The 21362-nt window shown below is 33.7% G+C and overlaps 2 protein-coding genes across 2 annotated transcripts; both read left to right on the top strand.

Moving 5' to 3' along the window:
- Window positions 1-2663: 2663 nt before the first annotated feature.
- On the top strand, window positions 2664-5709 carry LOC132716268 (N-terminal Xaa-Pro-Lys N-methyltransferase 1-B-like). Its single transcript, XM_060699501.1, has 2 exons — window positions 2664-2896; window positions 4930-5709. Exons 1-2 carry the CDS (start codon window positions 2717-2719, stop codon window positions 5440-5442), a joined length of 693 nt encoding a protein of 230 aa, XP_060555484.1. The 5' UTR covers window positions 2664-2716; the 3' UTR covers window positions 5443-5709.
- Window positions 5710-11510: 5801 nt separating this feature from the next.
- Window positions 11511-21085, top strand: LOC132716269 (protein phosphatase 1K, mitochondrial-like; the record flags this gene model as incomplete). The annotated part of the gene is given in 3 exon segments (XM_060699502.1): window positions 11511-11659; window positions 14659-14987; window positions 20822-21085. Coding segments are annotated over 2 exon segments (565 nt in total), but the record flags the coding sequence as incomplete, so codon positions are not given.
- Window positions 21086-21362: the final 277 nt, after the last annotated feature.

The raw sequence follows: 21362 nt of genomic DNA on the forward strand, positions 1-21362 counted from the left end.
TTGTCTTAAAACGAGGTTATCTTTACTTTGTCTTCTTTCGCATATACAATTCAAAGAATAAAGGAAAATTTTAATTCAACAATAGACTACTTTAAAAATTCACAAAAAAAAACATTTTAGCTATTAATAATTATATTAGCATATCAATATTGTATCTATTTAGTTAAAGTGACATTAATATTATGTCCATCCAAAGACAAAAAGTAAATGAACAGGTGAAAGTCAAAATAACCTTACATTTTTGCCATGATTCCTTACAGTTTGTTTTAATATATTCCGTAACTCGTATGGCTCAAGCATTTTTTTAAATATCCGTCGAGGGAAAAAAATCTATTTAGTAAAAGAATGGGGCAGTCTTTATGTTTTAGGCATCTCTAGTTAGATTGGTCATAATTAAAGTGTATTTATTGCATGTGTGTAGTTTTTGTGTGTTTTATGATGAGTTAAAAAGTTGTTTTTTGTGTATTCTCCAGGAACTCATTTGTTGACGGAAGGATTAAAGATGTACCACCCACCAGCAGTCAGGAGTTTTTAAAGTGGTGAATTTAAACTGTGTTACAACAGAATGAAGATTTCTGAAAAAAGTAGATGGCTAACCTATTATATTTTGGGCCTCATTTGACTTAGATAGTGTTGATGTTTAAAGTTGAAGACAGTATATAATTCATCAAGAACAGTGGAATCCAGAATTAAGCCTCAAATGTGACTGATTTACTATAGAACAAACAATAGGAAAATTCACCAGGCCGACACCAAAATTTATATAAACAAAGAAAACTAAATGTATAGTCTGATTTTATTGACCTGTCAATTATGAATACATTATGGCACTCATTTAAATATTCGATCCAACTTCGCTTCGGTCCATGTAGTTTACGAGAATTGATGTGGAGTATATAAGTCACGTTTAAAAAATCACACCAGTTTAATGTTAGATTTCGTTACATTCACAATAGCACAGTCGGTAAAGTGAATGCCAGATAAATGAGGGGTATGTGGTTCGACCCCTACTGTTGCCATCTTTTTAGGCCTACTCTTTCTTTATTTTTGCAGTATTTTTTAATGGAATCAATTTGTATTGTGTTTTACTGCACTGAAATGACAATTTTTTTATTGATTGTAATCCGATTGAATTTTAAAATATTTGTTCTTAAACTATATATTATTTAAAAAGATTATAGACTTAACAAAATTAGATAAAACATAATAAAACAAAACGAACAACATAAAAAATAATCATAGCTTCAATAATGTTGAAAATATTAATAAGAAGACTAGAAATGTGTCCATAGGACAAGGGTGCCCCCACACTCCTCTATTTTTGTCAATCTTATGACTTTACCGTAGGTCAAATTTTTTAGTCTACATGTGCCACAAGTTGAAAACTAAAAATCGTTTACTAAGTCAAGGGCAAAAACTTAACAAATACTGAATAAATCCACAAGCAAACCCCAAGGTGCATAAGTACATTGCTGACCAACATTCTTGTTAACTTTCAGACTTACAGGTCAAATATTTTTTGAGTTGTGCATGAAAAAGTTGAAAATTGCAAATTTATACTAAGTCAAGGGCAATAGCTCTAACAAAACTGAAAAAAGTCCACATGCAAAACCCCAGGTGAATAGCTTCACAGTGATGTTAATCATTATTCCTGTAAAGTTGGTTGATTCTAGCTCAAGCACTCGAGGAACAAATAACACAACATAATGGAACGGTTTTCACTAAGTCAAGGGCAATAAATCTGACAAAACAGAATAAATCCACAAGTGAAACCCCAGGTGCACAACTTCACATGCTGAGCAAAATTCCTGTAAAGTTTCATGACACTAGATCAAATACTTTTTGAGTTACCTGCGACACAAGTTGAAAATCGTAAAATTTTCCAAAGTCAAGGGCAATAACTCTAAAAATACTAAATATATCCATGTGAAAATACCCAGGTGCACAACTACACATGCTAATCAACATTCCTGTAAAGTTTCATGACTCTAGGTCAAATACTTTTTGAGCTACATGTGACACAAGTTGAAAATTGCAAATATTTACTAAGTCAAGGGCAATAACTCTAACAAAACAGAATAAATCCACAAGCGAAACCCCAGATGCACAACTACAATACTGAGCAACATTCTTGTAAGGTTTCATGACTGACTATGTCAAATAATTTTTTTTTAGATTTTTGCGACACAAGTTGAAAATTGCAATTTTTTACTAAGTCGGACAGACAAGGGTTAATCTAAATGCCCCCCCCCCTTATAGACCTACGCGGTCTCAAACTTAAAATACATTGTACGTATGACACTTAGATTCTAATTCTCTGTCAAAACCTCGGATATTTACCTTGAACACAATAGTAAGATTACTGTACAGTACACAAAAAAGATATCGATACATAAAATTGTCTTTCAGAAAAACTTTTTACTGGTCCGTACTCGGCAGCGAAAGCGGCTTTTTTGCATTACCACTTTTAAACTTAAACTGACAACCAAGACTGACTATAGTCAGAAATACCCAAAATCTCGTCCGAAATGTCCGTGGTCCAAAATGTCCCATAACAAAGTGCAGGAACGACAACTCTGTGTGAGTATCCCATCATTCGGATTATCATGGTCTTTATTACTGCCTTCAATGTAACGCATGTTTGTCGATGTAAATTGGGGTCGTAAATTGACTTTGATACTAAGTTTATTAAACAGTTAAATTGATATACATTATCATGTCAGGAGACTCTGATTCTGAAACAGAATGGCCAAAGGATGAAACGAAATTTTATGGCGATGCAAAAGAGTATTGGTCAGAAATTCCATCAACTGTGGATGGCATGTTGGGAGGCTTTGAAAAGATTTCACCCACAGATATTAACGGATCCAAGGCTTTTCTCAGGCCGTTCTTAAAGGTGGAACTATAATTCCTCTTAAAACATGAATTCAACATCGTTTTAACCACTCTAGACTTGCTGTTTATAACCGATTTACAGTTTACCTGTTCACCCCTCAGACATTTCACCCCAAGCCATTTTTTTGCAGACAGTTCAGTCCTAAGACAAATCACCCCTCTATTTATGACCTTGATTGAGACATTTCACCTCCCATTTTCAACTCTACTATTTTTAGAAGTAAAAAATAGAGGTATTGTTACAGTCATGCCGGCGTTAACTTTCCCAAAACTTTTAACTTTTTTCATTACTTTTTAAGTTCTTGCATGGGGTATTGTCTTCATACTTGGCCACTACAACCCTTAAGACAAGACCATCAAGACGTCGAGACTAAAAGCATTTTAAAAGTGAAGAGAGTGCCAGTCTCAATATTTCAACTGCAAAATCAACTAATTTTACAAACTGATATTTCCAGCGATTTTAAATTTTAAATGAAAATTTAAAGGGCGATTGCACCGGAAATCATGGTCGGCTAAACGCATTTTAAGATAAACAAAGCACAGCAGCAAAATTTTAGCATCATTATGCGAAGAGAGGAAATAAAACGTTACTAAAGGCTAAATTAATCGGAATTGTGAAATTTCATCAGAATTGTGAACTGGTCTGTCGGACCCAGTCTGAAAATTTTGAAGGTCCGTTCTTGATTGTGAATGGGTCTGTTATTCAGTACCACTTAAATAGGGGGAAAAATCGCTGATTTCATAGAGGGTGACCATCATGTACATTGTGCATTTACCATGTATGTAATACAAGAGCGATCATTGATCAAATGTGTCGCCTCATGATAGCCATATATCGGCCAAAAATTATTTAACCTAAATACCATTTTAATATGCACAAGAACTTGAGCTACCGATCAATTTGTAAAGGTTCATTGAAATTGCTTAAGTGGTATGAGAGGAGTAGTCCGGACAAATTTTAAAAATTAAAATCATTAAAGGGCCATAACTCTGACAAAAATCAATGTACAGAACAATGTCGACGAGATGCACAACTAGGCATGGTATTGATCATTCCTATACAGTTTTGATGAAATTGCACCAGTAGTTTCTGAGGAGTAGTCCAGACAAGCTTCTTTATAGCTGGCAACACTAAAAACACCTTCTTTATTCAAGGGCCATAACTCGGCCAAAAATCATTCATTTGGAAAACTTGTGTATTGTGCACAAGAACTTGAGCTACCAAGCAATCCTGTAAAGTTTTATTGAAATTGTATTAGTGGTATATGACTATAAGAGAAGTAGTCTGGACAAACTTTAACACCCTTTTCATTCAAGGGCTATAACTTGGAAAAAAATCTTTCAAGCGGAATACCCATTAAAAAAGGGCAAGTAATTAACCTACAGATCAATCCTGTAAAGTTTTATCAAAATTGCATTAGTGGTATAAGAGTAGTCCAGACAAACTTTAAAAATAAATTAATTAAAGGACCATAACCACGACAAAAATTATTGAACCATAAAAAGCCGATGATATGCACAACTAGACTAAGTACCGATTATTCCTGTAAAGTTTGGATGAAATTGCACCAGCAGTTTCTGAGAAGTAGTCTTGAAAAGCTTCTGGGTAGCTGGCAACACTCAGCCAAAAATCATTCAACTTGAAAAGTTGTGCAACATGCACAAGTACTTGAGCTGCAGATCAATCCTGTAAAGTTTCATTGAAATTGCAGTGGTAAAAGAGGAGTAGTACAGATAAACTTTCAAAATAAAAATTATAAAAAGGCCATAACTCTGACAATAATCATTGAACTGTAAAATGCTGATGATATGCACAACTAAACTTGGTACTTGTCATTCCTGTAAAGTTTGGATGAATTTGCATGTCCAGTAGTTTTTGAGGAGAAGTGCGAACAAGTTTTGTGACAGACAGACAGACGGAAAGTTTGGTATTTAAGTGGCTTCTCTTTTGTTCTCTCTTTTGTTCTTTTAGCCATGTGCAAGGGATTTAGCTGATAACAATAAGATTCATGTGTTTTTTTGTTTTTTTTTCAGATTGGAAAAGGTAATACAAACACACATAGAGCATTGGACTGTGGAGCAGGAATCGGTCGTATTACAAAAAGGCTTCTTTTGCCCATGTTTGAAACAGTTGATATGGTTGAATTAAATAAAAAGTTTTTGGATTCTGCTCCATCTTTCATTGGACAAGATTCTTCAAGAGTGGGCAAATATATTTGTTCGGGACTACAAGACTTTACTCCTGAGGCTGGAAGGTATGACTTAATTTGGTCTCAGTGGGTATTAGGCCATCTAACAGAAGAACATTTAGTAGGATTCTTTTCTCGATGCAAAACTGGTTTAACACCAGAAGGACTTATAGTTGTTAAAGAAAACGTTTCCGGATCTGGAGAGACAGAGTTTGACGATGTTGATAGTAGTTTTACACGGAGTAAAGAGGACTACATAAATGCTATGATTAAAGCAGGCTTAACAATTGTAAAAGAAGAAAGACAGAAAGGTTTTCCAAAAGGATTATATTCAGTTTTTATGTTCGCTCTTAAATAATGTTAACTGTATCTATGATTTTAATATTGATGTGTGTTTTAATACCTACTTAATGATTATAATCAAACTTTCCCTTGATACTAATATATCTGTAATATGTGATAGAAACTCTAATCCTGCTGAATGTTACAAATGGATTTGCCAAGTTTCCATTTCTGGAACACAGGCTATTATCTTTAGGGTTACCAAAATAAAAATTTGCACCGAAAAACCAACAGTATATAGCCTAGCCACTGGCTAGACAGCACACAGGTGGCAGTATCAGTGTTTGGACACCCCACCCCTATCTGCCCCTGGACCCCTACTACAACCCTGAAAAAAAAAATTCAACACTCTAAGGCTTACTATAAGGTACCAAATACAAAACCCCTGAAATTATATAAAAAAAAAAATTCCACTATCAAAATTATAGTTATAGACTATAATTTTGATACTGGAAATTTTTTTTATATATATATATATATATATATATATATATAATTTCATCGGTGATTTTGTATTTGTTACCTTATAGTAAGCCTTAGAGTGTTGAATTTATTTTTATGCCCCCGCCATGTAATGGCCGGGGCATATAGTGTTACCCTGTTCCGTCCTTTCGTCCTTCCGTCATTCCGTCATTCTGTCATTCCGTCATCATCAGTTTCCGTTCATTATCTAAGTAACGGTTGCACACATTCAACTCAAATTTGACATATGGATATGTCATGAGAAAATACAGGTCAAGTTCGAATTTGGTCATGGTTCGATGATTTTTGGCAGAGTTATGCCCCTTTTACTTTAAAATAATATGAAATTTTCAGTTTCTGTTCATTATCTCCCCAACGATACAACACATTCAACTCAAACTTGACATATGGATATGTCATGAGAAAATACAGGTCAAATTCGAATTTGGTCATGGTTCGATGATTTTTGGCAGAGTTATGCCCCTTTTACTTTGAAAATAATATGAAATTTTCAGTTTCCGTTCATTATCTCCCCAAAGGTACAACACATTCAACTCATATTTGACATATGGATATGTCTTGAGAAAATACAGGTCAAGTTGGAATGTGGTCATGGTTCGATGATTTTTGGCAGAGTTATGCCCCTTTCACTTTGAAAATAATATGAAATTTTCAGTTTCCATTCATTATCTCCCCAACGGTACAACACATTCAACTCAAACTTGACATATGGATACATCAAAGGAATGCGCAGGTCAAGTTCAAATTTGGTCGTGGGTTCAATGATTTTTTGGCAGAGTTATGCCCCTTTCACTTTGAAAATAATATGAAATTTTCAGTTTCTATTTATTATCTCCCCAACAGTACAACACATTCAACTCAAATTAAACATATGGATACGTTTTTGGAATGCCCAGGCCAAGTTCGAATATGGTCATGGTTCAATGATTTATGGCAGAGTAATGCCCCCTTTACTTTGAAAATAATATGAAATTTACAGTTTCTGTTCATTATCTACCCAACAGTGTTACATATTCAACTCAAATTTGACATATGAATATGTCAAAGGAATGGGTAGGTCAAGTTGGAATTTGGTCATGGTTCGATGATTTTTTGGCAGAGTTATGTCCCTTTCACTTTGAAAATAATATAGATACATCTTAGGAATAAGCAGTTTAAGTTTGAATTTGGTCGTGGTTCAATGATTTTGGACAAACTTATCTTTCTTGAATGTTGGAAAAATTTTGAACTTTCAGTTTCAGCACTCATACTTTTGTGGAAAGTTTTGAATTTGGTCGTGGTTCAATGATTTTGGACAAACTTATCTTTCTTGAATGTTGGAAAAATTTTGAACTTTCAGTTTCAGCACTCATACTTTTGTTGAAATGTATGTAGCCATTATTTTGGCTACAAATATGAAATATGCTATTTTCAAAAGGTTAAGACTAAATAATTTCAGTGCTTTGAACATTGTATGAAAATGGTTTGTGTTAACATTGAAAAGTTTTAAGGGCTTTGAACTGCAAATGAAAAAAATAATTTGTGCAAACAAATTTGGAACTAAATATTATAACATCTGAAATTTTGGCTGCATGCGGGGGCATCCGTGGCATGATGACACATTTCTAGTTTTTCAGGGTATACTGCCACCTGTGAGACAGTACTTTATACTGATGTTTCTTGTTTACTTTTGGGGCATCTATAGACTGTTCACATTAGATTCATGTATTTTAAGGGTTAAAATCAGTTGAACATTGTGTATTGTAATGTATGACCTGAGAATTTAAAGCATTTCTAAAGTATAAAGAGTGAAGGTTAGATATATATGAAACTGTTTCTTATACATTTGCGTTTGTCTGTTACAAACCATTGTTACTGAATAAAACATGTATTTTTTTGGTACCTAAAATATGCATAGAAATTAAAGATTTGTCATGTTTGCAAACCTTTATTCATTTATTATGCCCCCGCCATGTAATGGCCGGGGCATATAGTGTTACCCTGTTCCGTCATTCCGTCCTTCCGTCCTTCCGTCCTTCCGTCATTCTGTCATTCCGTCATCATCAGTTTCCGTTCATTATCTTAAGAACGGTTGGACATATTCAACTCAAATTTGACATATGGATATGTCATGAGAAAATACAGGTCAAGTTCGAATTTGGTCATGGTTCGATGATTTTTGGCAGAGTTATGCCCCTTTTACTTTGAAAATAATATGAAATTTCAGTTTCCGTTCATTATCTTAAGAACGGTTGGACACATTCAATTCAAACTTGACATATGGATATGTCATGAGAAAATACAGGTCAAGTTCGAATTTGGTTATGGTTCGATGATTTTTGGCAGAGTTATGCCCCTTTTACTTTGAAAAAAATATGAAATTTTCAGTTTCCGTTCATTATCTCCCCAATGGTACAACACAATCAACTCAAACTTGACATATTGATATGTCATGAAAAAATACAGGTCAAGTTCAAATTTGGTCATGGTTCGATGATTTTTGGCAGAGTTATGCCCCTTTTACTTTGAAAATAATATGAAATTTTCAGTTTCCGTTCATTACCCCATCGGTACAACACATTCAACTCAAACGTGACATATGGATGCGTCAAAGGAATGCGCAGGTCAAGTTCAAATTTGGTCATGGTTCAATGATTTTTGGCAGAGTTATGCCCCTTTCACTTTGAAAGTAATATAAAATTTTCAGTTTCCGTTTATTATCTCCCCAATGGTACAACACATTCAACTCAAATTTGACATATGGATATGTTTTTGGAATGCCCAGGTCAATTTCAAATTTGGTCATGGTTCAATGATTTTTGGTAGAGTAATGCCCCTTTCACTTTGAAAATAATATGAAATTTACAGTTTCTGTTCATTATCTACCCAACAGTGTCACATATTCAACTTTAATTTGACATATGGATATGTCAAAGGAATGGGCAGGTCAAGTTGGAATTTGGTCATGGTTTGATGATTTTTTGGCAGTGTTATGTCTCTTTCACTTTCAAAATAATATAGATACATCTTAGGAATAAGCAGTTTAAGTTTGAATTTAGTCGTGGTTCAATGATTTTAGACAAACTTATCTTTCCTGAATGTTGGAAAAATTTTGAACTTTCAGTTTCACCACTCATTCTTTTAGCCATTATTTTGGCTACAAATATGCAATATGCTATTTCTAAAAGGTTAAGACTGAATAATTTCAGTGCCTTGAACATTGTATGGAAATGGTTTGTGTTAACATTGAAAAGTTTTAAGGGCTTTGAACTTAAAATGAAAAAAATAATTAATGCACCATCTGAAATTTTGGCTGCATGCGGGGGCATCCGTGGCATGATGACACATTTCTAGTTGTTTTTGTATCAAATTTCATGATATATGTTGTTTAAGGAACTTAGCAGAAATGTTAACAGCAAGCAAGGCAGTTGACTTATGACTTTTGAAGATTTAATCTATGATCACTGGAAGGCAAAAGAATTAAACATTTAAGTGTTGACAGATATTTTTTATGGCTCAGGGAGTTCAAAGACACTGGCCCAGTCAATCAGTGCCAGTTTTACCCAAGTCGAGGACAGAAGAGGCCACTATGATGCATGTAGTAAGAAGTGGGCATCCTGCTTGGTTCATTAAAGAACGTGAAATTTAATACTTTTTATGATTATGTAGTTCTATGGATAGTGATATTCTTTAGTTGGTCTACCAACTATACTTTAAAGTGGCAATTTAACATATTGATGGAGTAAATCATTTGAATATTATCAATATTATCATTCTTTTTTATGCACCTTGTCCTTTTATTTAGAAGGGTTATATAGATTTGCCCTGAACTGTCTGTCCATAGACGGATAAAACAGTGCAATGTCGGGGAATCTTTGTCCTATGGATACATTTTTAGTTGAATATTGATTTGATTTTTGGTGTAAATGGGGTTTTGCTGTTTAGTCTTCTAAACTGGTACTGCTCAAGAAGAACTTTAACTCTAGTAAAAAGTTTTTTAAGGGGTTTTAAAAAAGTATCATTCACCTTACTACTGATCATGTATCACTTTTGTGATCTTTGTGTGCTTAATATCATGTTGAATAATGTTTGGTCATGGAAGATTAGCGATATGGTCCAGTAACAAGAGACGGCAAGCTGGGCTGACTATAGAACGAGCGACAAGTTTATGAATTTACCTATGTAAATAAAATGATGTAGAACTTATAAGATAATGATTGTTTTAGTTTTGTGTCTTACTCAAAGGCAGTTTACACAATAGCTCAGCTAAACTACATGTATTAGAATGTTTTGCATTCAAAAGTTTGATTTTTGCATTCAAAAGTTTGATTGCCAACATTTGATATATAGGTCATAGTTTAGATTATTCAGAAAACTTTATCCAAATGGTTTTTCACCTTTTAACATGGATCAACGGGTTAAAAACTAGTTTAAATACAATGAAGGCCTTGAAAGCACCATATTTTATAGTCTTCTTAAACTAAATGCATCTGCATCTATTATCATTAATACTTAGTTATATTTTAGTTAAGTTAAGCAGCAGACAACTAGCTGAACTCAAGTTAAACTGTGGAGTTCATCTTTTGAAGTGTATCAAAAACTTAGTAAAGATGAGTATGACATTTGTTTTTCTGTGAAAATACAATGTAAATATATTATGTCAACACAAAGGACTTAAATCTAGCCAATATGTTTTGTATTGCAATATAAAAAATATCATGAAGCAAACATGACAAAATTTGTCCATTTTAATCTTTTCAGGGGCCTTAACTCCTTGAAGGGCAACTTTATTAGTTTATTTTTATTGGTATTTAAGTAACACCAACACATGATTTCAAGCCTACTGATTAAGGAGCACTACAGATATCCCTTTGTACATTATTCCAAATTGGAGCTTGCATCCCGAGTACAACCACCAACCTGTGATTAACTTGATAGCTATGGTGCAGACAAGGCAAAATATGTCCTTTTTTTTGGCAATTTAATTTAAAAAAGCAAAAACTTTGTAATGCATGGTATATTGTCAGTTTATAAGAGGCAATAAGATCTATTGATATTATGTTTCGTTCAATTAAAAAATAAAACTGCTATATTTAATCACAGACGCTTGGGGGTCAGATCTTGCCCCCCCCCCCCTCCAATGTGATACGCCCTTGTAAACTCTCTTTTAAAACTATTTTAATATTTAAACAAGAATCGGATATCTGTTTCAATGATAAAACCAGTTTTCAAACAATTTTTACATATATGAAACAATACCGTATACCCCCAAGCATCTATTTAGCAATTTATTAAAGGGGCAACAACTCTGTTCAACATGGTGAGATAAGGCCAGTTTATTCTACTAAACAAGTTTGGTTCAAATCAAACAAGAAATAAAACTTCTTTTACATTTATTATGTTTACAAGACAATTTAAATATGAGTATTTTAGTCACTGTAACTGTACAAAGAAAACTTAGTATGTACACTTGTTCAGTAGAAAATGTCCATTTTGGGGCAAGTGGAATTTAAATGAAAAATCAAATTCTGCAGGACAATGTAGACTCTTAGCTATAAGTATCTTGTATGACTTATTGACAAATCTGCATAAGCCTGTGGCGTATGTAAATTATTTAGTGATGTTCAACCTAAGTAGACGTCAACGACATGCAAGCTTTTTGGTTGCAATTTTGACTCGACCACAAAGAAAAACAATCTTTTTAAAAAAAAGTTCTAAGACCTTGTGCAGCTGTAGGTCTTGACATTGATCAAACTGTCGAGGAATAGTTTGTAAGTAACAATGTTTAAATGTAATTATCATATGATTTTAAAAAGTTTTTCTATGTAATATATGTGAATATTAAGTTCTGTAAACAGGTAAAGTGAAGTAAAAAAAAAAATTCCAGTAGATCCTATCTCAGGGAAATTATTTATAGACTACGAGGCCACGACATAGTATCTTGTGTGCATGAGATGAATAAAAACGCACACTTGTCACCTCTGTGCCACCCTAATAGACAATAAGCTCCTGTGAATACACTAATAGCTAGATATACTGTAAGTCAAGATTTCTTTGAGCTTTGTGTTAGTCAGTTTATCTCTGAAAAGTGAAAAATATCATGATTTACAAATTACATCTCAGTACATTCAAATTGCTTAAGTAGGTATTTTTGTGGTGACAGTGTATGGTATGATATTGCATTAGTCAAAATATATTGACGTGCCAAAGCTTGATTCTGTGATATTTTCGGGGTATGTTAATAATTGATGGCCCTTTTTTGCTTCAGTAGAATTTTTTCAACAGAATATGACGTCACTAGAGATTCCGCAGCAGACCTTCACTTGTCCAAACATGAAATTATCAGTTTAACTGGTAAATATGGGGTAAAAGAAAGAAGTATTTTCAACACACGCGGACAGCTTTGGATTTTCCTATCAATGACAGAAACTTATTTGAAATGAAAATATTTCTAGCAATTTCTATCCAAATTCAAAAAGGATTTCAAAAATCCACTTTCACTTAAATGTTGGAAACAGTCAATTGGTGGCGTTCAGTGTGTAAAGGGTGGCGTTCAGTGTGTAAAGAAACACATTTTCAGATTACACCGGAATGGGCAAGGACGTGGGGGAGTACTTTAAATAATATTGTTATGGCTGATATTTACTTTAAAATTCTTTTCTGGGAATTTTCAAGTATTTGTATTTACAAATATCATCATATTAGAAATATTCTTTGAAAGTATAATAGTTTTACATAACATTTTTTTTCCTTCCAAACTTGTCATATCAGAATCACATACTTTGGATTAAAATATCAGTGTTATAACAGATTGCCATTGAAACAAAGCTTTTAAATACTCTAGCCTAGAGTCTCTAGATGTCAAAGCCTACTTACAACTACATATCCTGGAAATCTATTGTTTACTTTACCATTGTATGTGAACTAATCAGCTGTTAATCAGACCCTAAAGCTAAAATCATTTAAGCTGTTGTTGTTAACAAAATCTTTCAATTAAATTTCACAGTTTCAAACATAAAAATGATTAAGTAATTTCCTAGATTAGGTTCTCTTTTTTTCAATGCAATCTGTCACCTTAGAAGTCTGTGGCTAATAAATGCCAAGGAACCACTTTTTAGGTTCATATGACTTCTAACTACACAGTACAATAAACTGTGAAATAGTGTTTATTGGATAATTCCAGACCAAAACCAACTATTTACTGAAAAACTTAAGTAATATATAATAAGTTTACTGTTTCTGTTATAGCCTCAACCAAATCAAAAATAAAATCAAACAGAAAACACAAAATAAATTAAAGATTTCACAGTGCAATATTTTCTGATATGCCATTTTGAAATATATCGGTATATGTAGATCTAATGTGTTTGGTGTTTCACAATTCATTGTTATTTTCATGAAATACTAGAATTATACAGTAAATAAAAAACAAGGTAACAATTATTATTTTCTTTTTTATACATTAAAGAAATTTACTAAGATTATAACAGAGTAAAATCATTCAAGATTCAATTAATAATTTATACCGTATGTTATAATATTTGTGATTAATGACTGATTTTGCAGTATTTTTCAACTGGTCATATTCCTACTGCATTACTAAACACAGTAAGGTCAATTTTTGCACATTTTGACCTCTTTTTGGATTTAACTTGGATTGTATCTTTGTTCACTTCACAATTTTGTGCCCCAACTTTGGGGGGGGGGGGGGGGGGATTTAGATTTACCATTGTCCATCCGTCCTTTCTCACATTGTGTCGAACATAGCTCAAAAAGTATTTGAACATTACAGGAATGTTGATCAGCATGTGTAGTTGTGCACCTGGGTATTTTCATGTGGATTTATTAAGTATTTGTAGTTATTGCCCTTCACTTTGTAAAAATTTGCAATTTTCAACTTGTGTAGCACATAACACAAAAAGTATTTGATCTAGTGTCATGAAACTTAATTTACAGGAATATTGCTCAGCATGTGCATGGAGCTAAATATAAGATGGAGAAGAGACTGTGATGTCACTCTGTTAAAATCAGTAACGGCGGAATTGTGTTCCTGCAAGTTATCATATGTCGCGCGATTTTGCAAGATTTGATGCATCCTGGGTAAAAGTAGCCAAAAATACCGCCACATTGAATTCCCGGAGGTACATCAACAAAAAAGATATATATCTGTGGCATGTAAAGTTGTGCACCTGGGGTTTCTCTTGTGGATTTATTCTGTTTTGTCAGATTTATTGCCCTTGGCTTAGTGAGAACCGTTTCATTATGTTGTGTTATTTGTTCCTTGAGTGCTTGAGTTAGAATCAACCAACTTTACAGGAATAATGATCAACATCACTGTGAAGCTATGCACCTGGGGTTTTGCATGTGGATTTTTTTTTCAGTTTTGTTAGAGTTATTGCCCTTGACTTAGTATAAATTTTCAACTTGTTCAAAATATTTGACCTGTAGGTCTGAAAGTTTACAAGAATGTTGGTCAGCCATGTACTTATGCACCTTGGGGTTTGCTTGCGGATTTATTCAGCATTTGTAAAGTTCTTGCCCTTGACTTAGTAAAAGATTTTTAGTTTTTAACTTGTGGCACACATAGCCGAAGAAATATTTGACCTAAAGTCATAAGATTGACAGTGGATTGTGGGGGCAACCATGTCCTATGGACACATTTCTAGTTTACTTTTAATTTTCAAAAAATTTCATGAAAATAAGCACGGATCTTGAGGCTTTAAGGCAACTGGAGTTTTTTTGCTAACGTTCTATGTCTTCTTTTTTTCAGATTCTAGATAATTTCAGCTTTCATTTTAATGGGTATAGTTCAGATCCCTCTCAAAGGAATAAGATGTTTACAGTGTAGAGGTGTAAGCCTTCTCCAAAAAACTACATGGAAAACAAATTGTTATCATAATGTAGCGTTAGTGACAGTCAGGCATTCGCATTCTAGTCCGACTCTAAAGTCATCCCATCTCTCAGATCCGGAGAATAAAGGAGAACGACAAAAAGGGGTCAACTTTGATACCCTTGGATCATGGAACAGCAGGATAGAAATGAAGGTTGACATTGAGAAGAGCATTAAAAAAGGAAGACTTATACCTGAAATTCCTCTCGGTAATTTTTTTTTCTTAATAAAAAAAGATGCATAAAATACCATATTTCAGTTTTTTTTCGTGAATATCTAACTTTTGCTATATATGTGCAATGAATATCGCGAAAAAATAGATCTGCTAAACTTTCCTTCAATTTAATACAGGGATTTGAATGGAGACGTTTTTTTGTCCCCCGCCTTTTCGAAGAAAAAAGGGGGATATAGAAATAGGCTCCGTCCGTCTGTCAGTCCGCACTCACAGGACAGTAATTATGTGGCTAGAGGGACAATAGGCAACTGTTCTTTCTCTTTGATGTCATTCATTCCTTAATGCTTTTATGTGGCTATTTTCTTTTGTGTGGCTAAAAAGAACAATAGAGAGAACAATAGAGTAGCCACATTATTACTCTCCTGTTAGAACTTCCGTCCATCTGTCCGTACAAACCCAGAGGTGCTTGTGTGATTTGGAGAACAATGGGTAATGGTAAATCTCTTTGATCCTATTCATTCCCTTTTTACCTGTGTGTCTTTTTATATGCCCGAAAGAATTTCGGGCATATTATGTTATACCCCCTGGCGTCCGTCTGTCCGTCCGTCCGTCTGTTAGCAATTTGGTTTCCGGAGCATAACTTAAGTTCCATTTGGCCCACAGTATTCAAACTTCATAGGATGATTGCCCATATTGGGTAGAAGACCCCTATTGATTTTGGGGTCACAAGGTCAAAGGTCAAGGTCACTATTAGCTTAATACTGAAAATGGTTTCCGGAGCATAACTTAAGTTCCATTTGACCCACAGTGTTCAAACTTCATAGGATGATTGTCCATATTAAGTAGAAAACCCCTATTGACTTTGGGGGTCACAAGGTCAAAGGTCAAGGTCACTATTAGCTTAATACTGAAAATGGTTTCCGGACCATAACTTAAGTTCCATTTGGCCCACAGTATTCAAACTTCATAGGATGATTGCCCATATTGGGTAGAAGACCCCTATTGATTTTGGGTCACAATGGCCAAAGGTCAAGGTCACTATTAGTGAAATACTGAAAATGGTTTCCAGAGCATAACTAAGTTCCATTTGGCCACAGTTTTCAAACTTCATAGAGAATTGTCCATATTGGGTAAAAGACCCCTATTGATTTTAGGGTCACAAGGTTAAAGGTCAAGGTTACTATTAGCTAAATACGTAAATGGTTTCGGGAGCATAACTTAAGTTCCATTTTGACCCACAGTATTCAAACTTCATAGGATGATTGTCCATATTGGGTAGAAGACCCCTATTGATTTAGGGTTACAAGGTCAAAGGTCAAGGTCACTATTAGCTTAATACTGAAAATGGTTTCCGGAGCATAACTTAAGTTCCATTTGGCCCACAGTATTCAAACTTCATAGGATGATTGTTCATATTGGGTAGAAGACCGCTATTGATTTTTGGGTCACAAGGTCAAAGATCAAGGGATTACTATCACCTTTAAACTGGAAACAGTTTTCGCTCAATAACTCAAGCAGAGATCTGCCGAGGACGCGATTTTGCGCCATTGGCGCTAAAAAAATGAGAATGGCGCATGAAAATCGGCAGCAAAGGGCCATGGGCGCATCTAAAATCTGTGCCAGAGTTATAAGAAAACAAAACTGTCTGCTGGGTTATTTAGTCATCCAGTCAAAACTGGTACCAACAGCAACATGTTACCCATGCTCCTGTAATTACGCATTATTCTTGAGTTTATCATTCCCCTGTAGCTTTTGTCCATGTTATCTACTTACCGCATGTCTTCTCATAATCCTTTCCCACACAGATACTCATTTCTACTACCGTAAATTTAATCCAATAAAACAAACAAAAAATTGTAAAACTACTTAATATTTTAAAATGATTATCGGTAAACTGAAAAAAAGTGTGCTATTTAAGGAAATGCTGTAAGTTACAGTTATGACAGGTGTTCACTTGATCAACCCTAAGGTCACTCAAGTTCACGCAAGTTTTGGCTGATGAAGTGTAAAAAAGATGTATATTTCCTTCATCAGAATATTTGACAGGGTGATTAACCAATCAGAGAAACATTGTGCATGGACTTTTTCATGATCAAAAGGTCTGTCGGCAAATGTCTTTGATGTATGCTGTCTACACAGAGGCATACAAGGGGCAATAAAATCGTTCATATACAGTGGTAAGGGACATTTGGTGCAAAGTTGGAACAATTAAATGGATAATGACAATATAAGACATTACAAGTAAGAACCAGAATTATGTGAATAAATTTGCATATCAAACTACAACCTTTTTGAGCAGCCATTTAAAAAAATTATTTTGCCTGCAATTAATATTAGTTAAAAAGTTACCATGCAGCATAATTTTTTAATTAATGTTAAGTACTGAATTATAATGAACAACTTGTCATAAAATATGATTTAAGTTTTATTACCAGGGAAATTCAATTATCTACAAACTTTTTAACAGTTATTTTGGTCAATGTTTACCTATTTTCCCAAGGCCCATACTTTGGTAAAAATGGCCCATCATTTTCAGACCAAGTGGGCCCAGGGCCCAGTACTTTCAAATTCTTGGCAGATCTCTGGTAGTTATTTATCGAACTACAGCTGTAAAATTTTATAGGATTAACAGCTTTATACCCCTGACGTCTTGGTGTCCATCCGTTGTAGCATTTTTACTTACAAGATAACAACTTGATGGTGGTGCTTTGAAAACAGCAACTGTATATATACATGAATGTTCTTCAGCTATTAAGGAGGATTGCTTTTTGAAGGAGGTTATACTGTATTTAATTCCCATGTCTTCCTCACTAAAAGAAAGAGTACTTTGGGGCATATAATGCTCCGCCTAGCGGTGCTCTTGTTTTAAGCCTTGTGTGACTAAAAATGGCCAAAAAGATCAAAGGAAAAGACACATTATTATTATTATTAAAGTACCATTTTGTGAGTATGTCTGTCCATCACACTTTCGTGTCTGGTCCATTACTTTGTCATTTATCAAAGGAATCTGAAATAACTTTGGCACAATGTTTGTTAAAAAGACATTGTCGTGCGCAAAAACCCAAACCCCCCCTCCAAGGTAAAGGTCGCATTTTCTCATTCAAGGTAAAATTTTAATTTAGGGTATATGTTGTGCCAGTCCAAATTTTTTACTTTGAAATTTTGTAATACTTGCCACAATTTTCTCAAAATGAAATTGTATGCGAAAAAACTGGTACCCCCCTTAAAAGGTAAAGGGTCATACTTGGAGGCTGATTAACATGTCTTTTTATGGGGTATTTTTGGCCGCCATAATTTTTTCTTTGATCGAAAATTTTGAAATACTTCCACAAATAGTCCTAAAATAAGAAAAATGGTCAGGGGCAACCCCCTGATCCCTCCCTCCAAGTTCAAGGCCACAAAGAGTTCAAAAAAAATGGTTTGCTTGGGGTATATTTTGTCCGATAAAGAATTTAATAATAAAATATAATAAAAATATCTTTATTTAAAAAGGGACACATTAAAAACATACAATAAAAATCAAAAATTATCATTTCCAATGGGGCCTTCAAAATAAAAAACAACAGCAACAACAACAACCAACAGGACATGCATAGGTAGAAAAATGAATGTATAATATGTAATTTTTAGAATAATACAACTCATATATTTTCGACAGACACTCAACAATTTGTTTAAACATACAACATGTATAAGTATATTGCATCATTCGTTCGTTCATTCGATCGTTCATTTATTAATTAATTCATTCATTCATTCAATCATTCACTCACTCACTCATTCATTCATATAAACATCAAGATATGCTTTGTATTTTTCTTTTAAACATTTAAGGTTATAAACATTACAAATATTTAAAGGTATATTGTTCCAAATGTTCATGCCATAATAAGAAAATGTGTCTTTAATATAATTTGTTTTAGCTGTTGTCCATAATACAATATCTTTTCGTGACCTAGATCTTAAGTTATATATTTTGTTGTCGGATACAGTCATCAGTTCTGTCATATAAGTCAGTGCCATGTCATTTAAAGTTTTAAAAACAAGTACCGCCGTGAAGTATTTACATCTGTCAAGGAACGGTAACCAGTTAAGAGTTTCGAATAGATTTACTGACGAAGATCTTTGTGGTTGCTGTAAAATGATTTTAGCAATTCGTTTTTGTAATTTACAAACATTATTTATGTAGTTTGTGTTTCCTTTACCCCATATAATACAATAATAGTCCATAATGGGCAATATATATGCATTGTAAAACAATAATTTCATATCAAAGTGCAAAAAAAACGATATTTTTTCAATAAGGCAATTTTTCCGTTAAGTTTTTACAAACATTGTCAATTTGCAAGTGCCATTTTAAGTTGTTATCTATGCAAATAACCCAAGACTTTTTGATCAGTTACATTTTCAAGAGCTATTTTCATTTATCTTAAGATACAATTTTCTCATAATATTTACTTTTGTCTTGTTCCTATTACATACATTTTGATTTATCTGGATTTAAGGCCATATTTATTTATTTGCACCATTTGTCAATGTTATTTAATGATCTTGAAGTTTTATTTCTACTTTTGATATATTTTCTCCGGACTCATAAAGAGTAGAATCGTCTGCGTATAAATCAATTTTTTATATCATTACCAATGAAAGCTATGTCATTTATGTATATTAGAAATAATAAAGGTCCTAATATTGAGCCTGTGGAACACCGGAAATTATTTTCATTGTCTGAGATTCAAGATTACCTGTCTTAACCAGTTGTATTCTGTAGAAAGAGTATGACTTAAAAAACTTAACGGCATTTTCAGGAAAATGATAAAGTTTAAGTTTATGCAAAAGTATTTCATGGTCAAACCAAATCAAAAGGCTTTCTTTAAGTCTAAGAATACCAGTCCCGATAATTTTTCCACTGTCAACATCTTTTAACCAAGTATCTATTAAACTAATGAGTGCAGTATTACATGAATGATTTTTACAAAATCCTGATTGTTTATTATGAATTATGTTCGTTTTTTCAAAGAATGAGTGTATTTGTTTGGCAATATGGCGCTCAAATATTTTGGATATAGTTGACAAAATTGATATCGGTCGATAGTTATTTGCTTCATTCTTATGCCCCGATTTAAAAATAGGTATAGGTAACTTCTTCGGGATTTTAAAATAGCTAGGCACAAATAGTCACAATAAGAAGACGATATGTCAAGTACAACACTTGACCCCTACCTCCAAGGTCAAGGTCACACTTAGAGGTCAAAGGTTAACAGTCTGTTATATGGTATATTTTGTGTCCTGTCTATAACTTCTTCATAGATCAAGGGATTTTGAAAATACTTGGCACAAATAGTCACAATGATAAGATGATATGTCATAACACCTGTGTCCCTACCTCCAAGGTCAAGGTCACACTTAGAGGTCAAAGATTTACATAGTCTGTTATAGGATATATTTTGTGTCCGATCTATAACTTCTTCATAGTTAAAGGGATTTTAAAAATACTTGGCACAAATGGTTACAATAATAAGACGATATGTCATGCATAACACCTGCACCCCTACCTCCAAGGTCAAGGTCACAATTAGAGGTCAAAGCTTTACATGATAAATTTTGAAATTCCGTGTTTCATTTTATTTCTTTAATAAATTTATTGTTGCATTTGAGATCTAGCATTGATCATAAGTTTGGACTGAAAGTCCTGAGATCCATACCTCAATCTTTTGAAATAGCACAATTTTATGCTTCGTATAAAAATTCCCAGAGGCGGGGGACGTTGGTAACTCTGTTACAAATTCTTGTCTTGGTAAGATTAGCAGAGTTTGTTGTGGAATAATACTGTTAAAGTATTATATTATAACTGTTGTATTTTCACAGATGATGTTGGCACGGCTAGCTTACTTGGAAGACGCAAAGTAAATGAGGACAGATTTAGCATTGAGCAGATTTCGGATGACTTGTTGTATTTTGCTATATTTGATGGCCATAGTGGTGCGACAGCAGTGGACTTTGTACAGCCATACATGCAACATCATATCAGTTTCTGGCTGCAGAAAACGACAAAGTTATCTGAAGTACTACGCAATAGTTTTATTGACGTGAACAACCTGCTTACAAGACATCTTTCATCATATCATGAGGGTAAGAAACCTTTCGCTATAATTTTGATAACGTAAAAATCATGTTACTTTCTTTTGGGACATTACCCTTCAATGGGTCAGGATATGAAGAAGTTGTACACATGGTTTTAGCGACCGCAATGGTTGCAAACTTGACAAAATGGCTACATCGTCATGAATATTTGTAATATCCGCAAGTTTTTTTTCCAGGTAATGGGAGGGGGCATTATTATGTACATGACCAGTTTATATCTTCAATAACTTAGTTAAATCAAAATATATGAAGCTCAAAAACCGAG

Source organism: Ruditapes philippinarum, unplaced genomic scaffold, assembly GCF_026571515.1.
Source record: "Ruditapes philippinarum isolate M1 unplaced genomic scaffold, ASM2657151v2 ctg12515_1_1_1_1, whole genome shotgun sequence".
Taxonomy (NCBI): Eukaryota; Metazoa; Mollusca; class Bivalvia; order Venerida; family Veneridae; genus Ruditapes; species Ruditapes philippinarum.

Excerpts from the sequence above, each read along its gene's own strand:
- LOC132716268 (XM_060699501.1), top strand. The coding sequence starts at position 2,717 with ATGTCAGGAGACTCTGATTCTGAAACAGAATGGCCAAAGGATGAAACG. Across the intron at positions 2,897-4,929 it reads TTCTCAGGCCGTTCTTAAAG|ATTGGAAAAGGTAATACAAA; the intron begins GTGGAACTATAA and ends TTTTTTTTTCAG.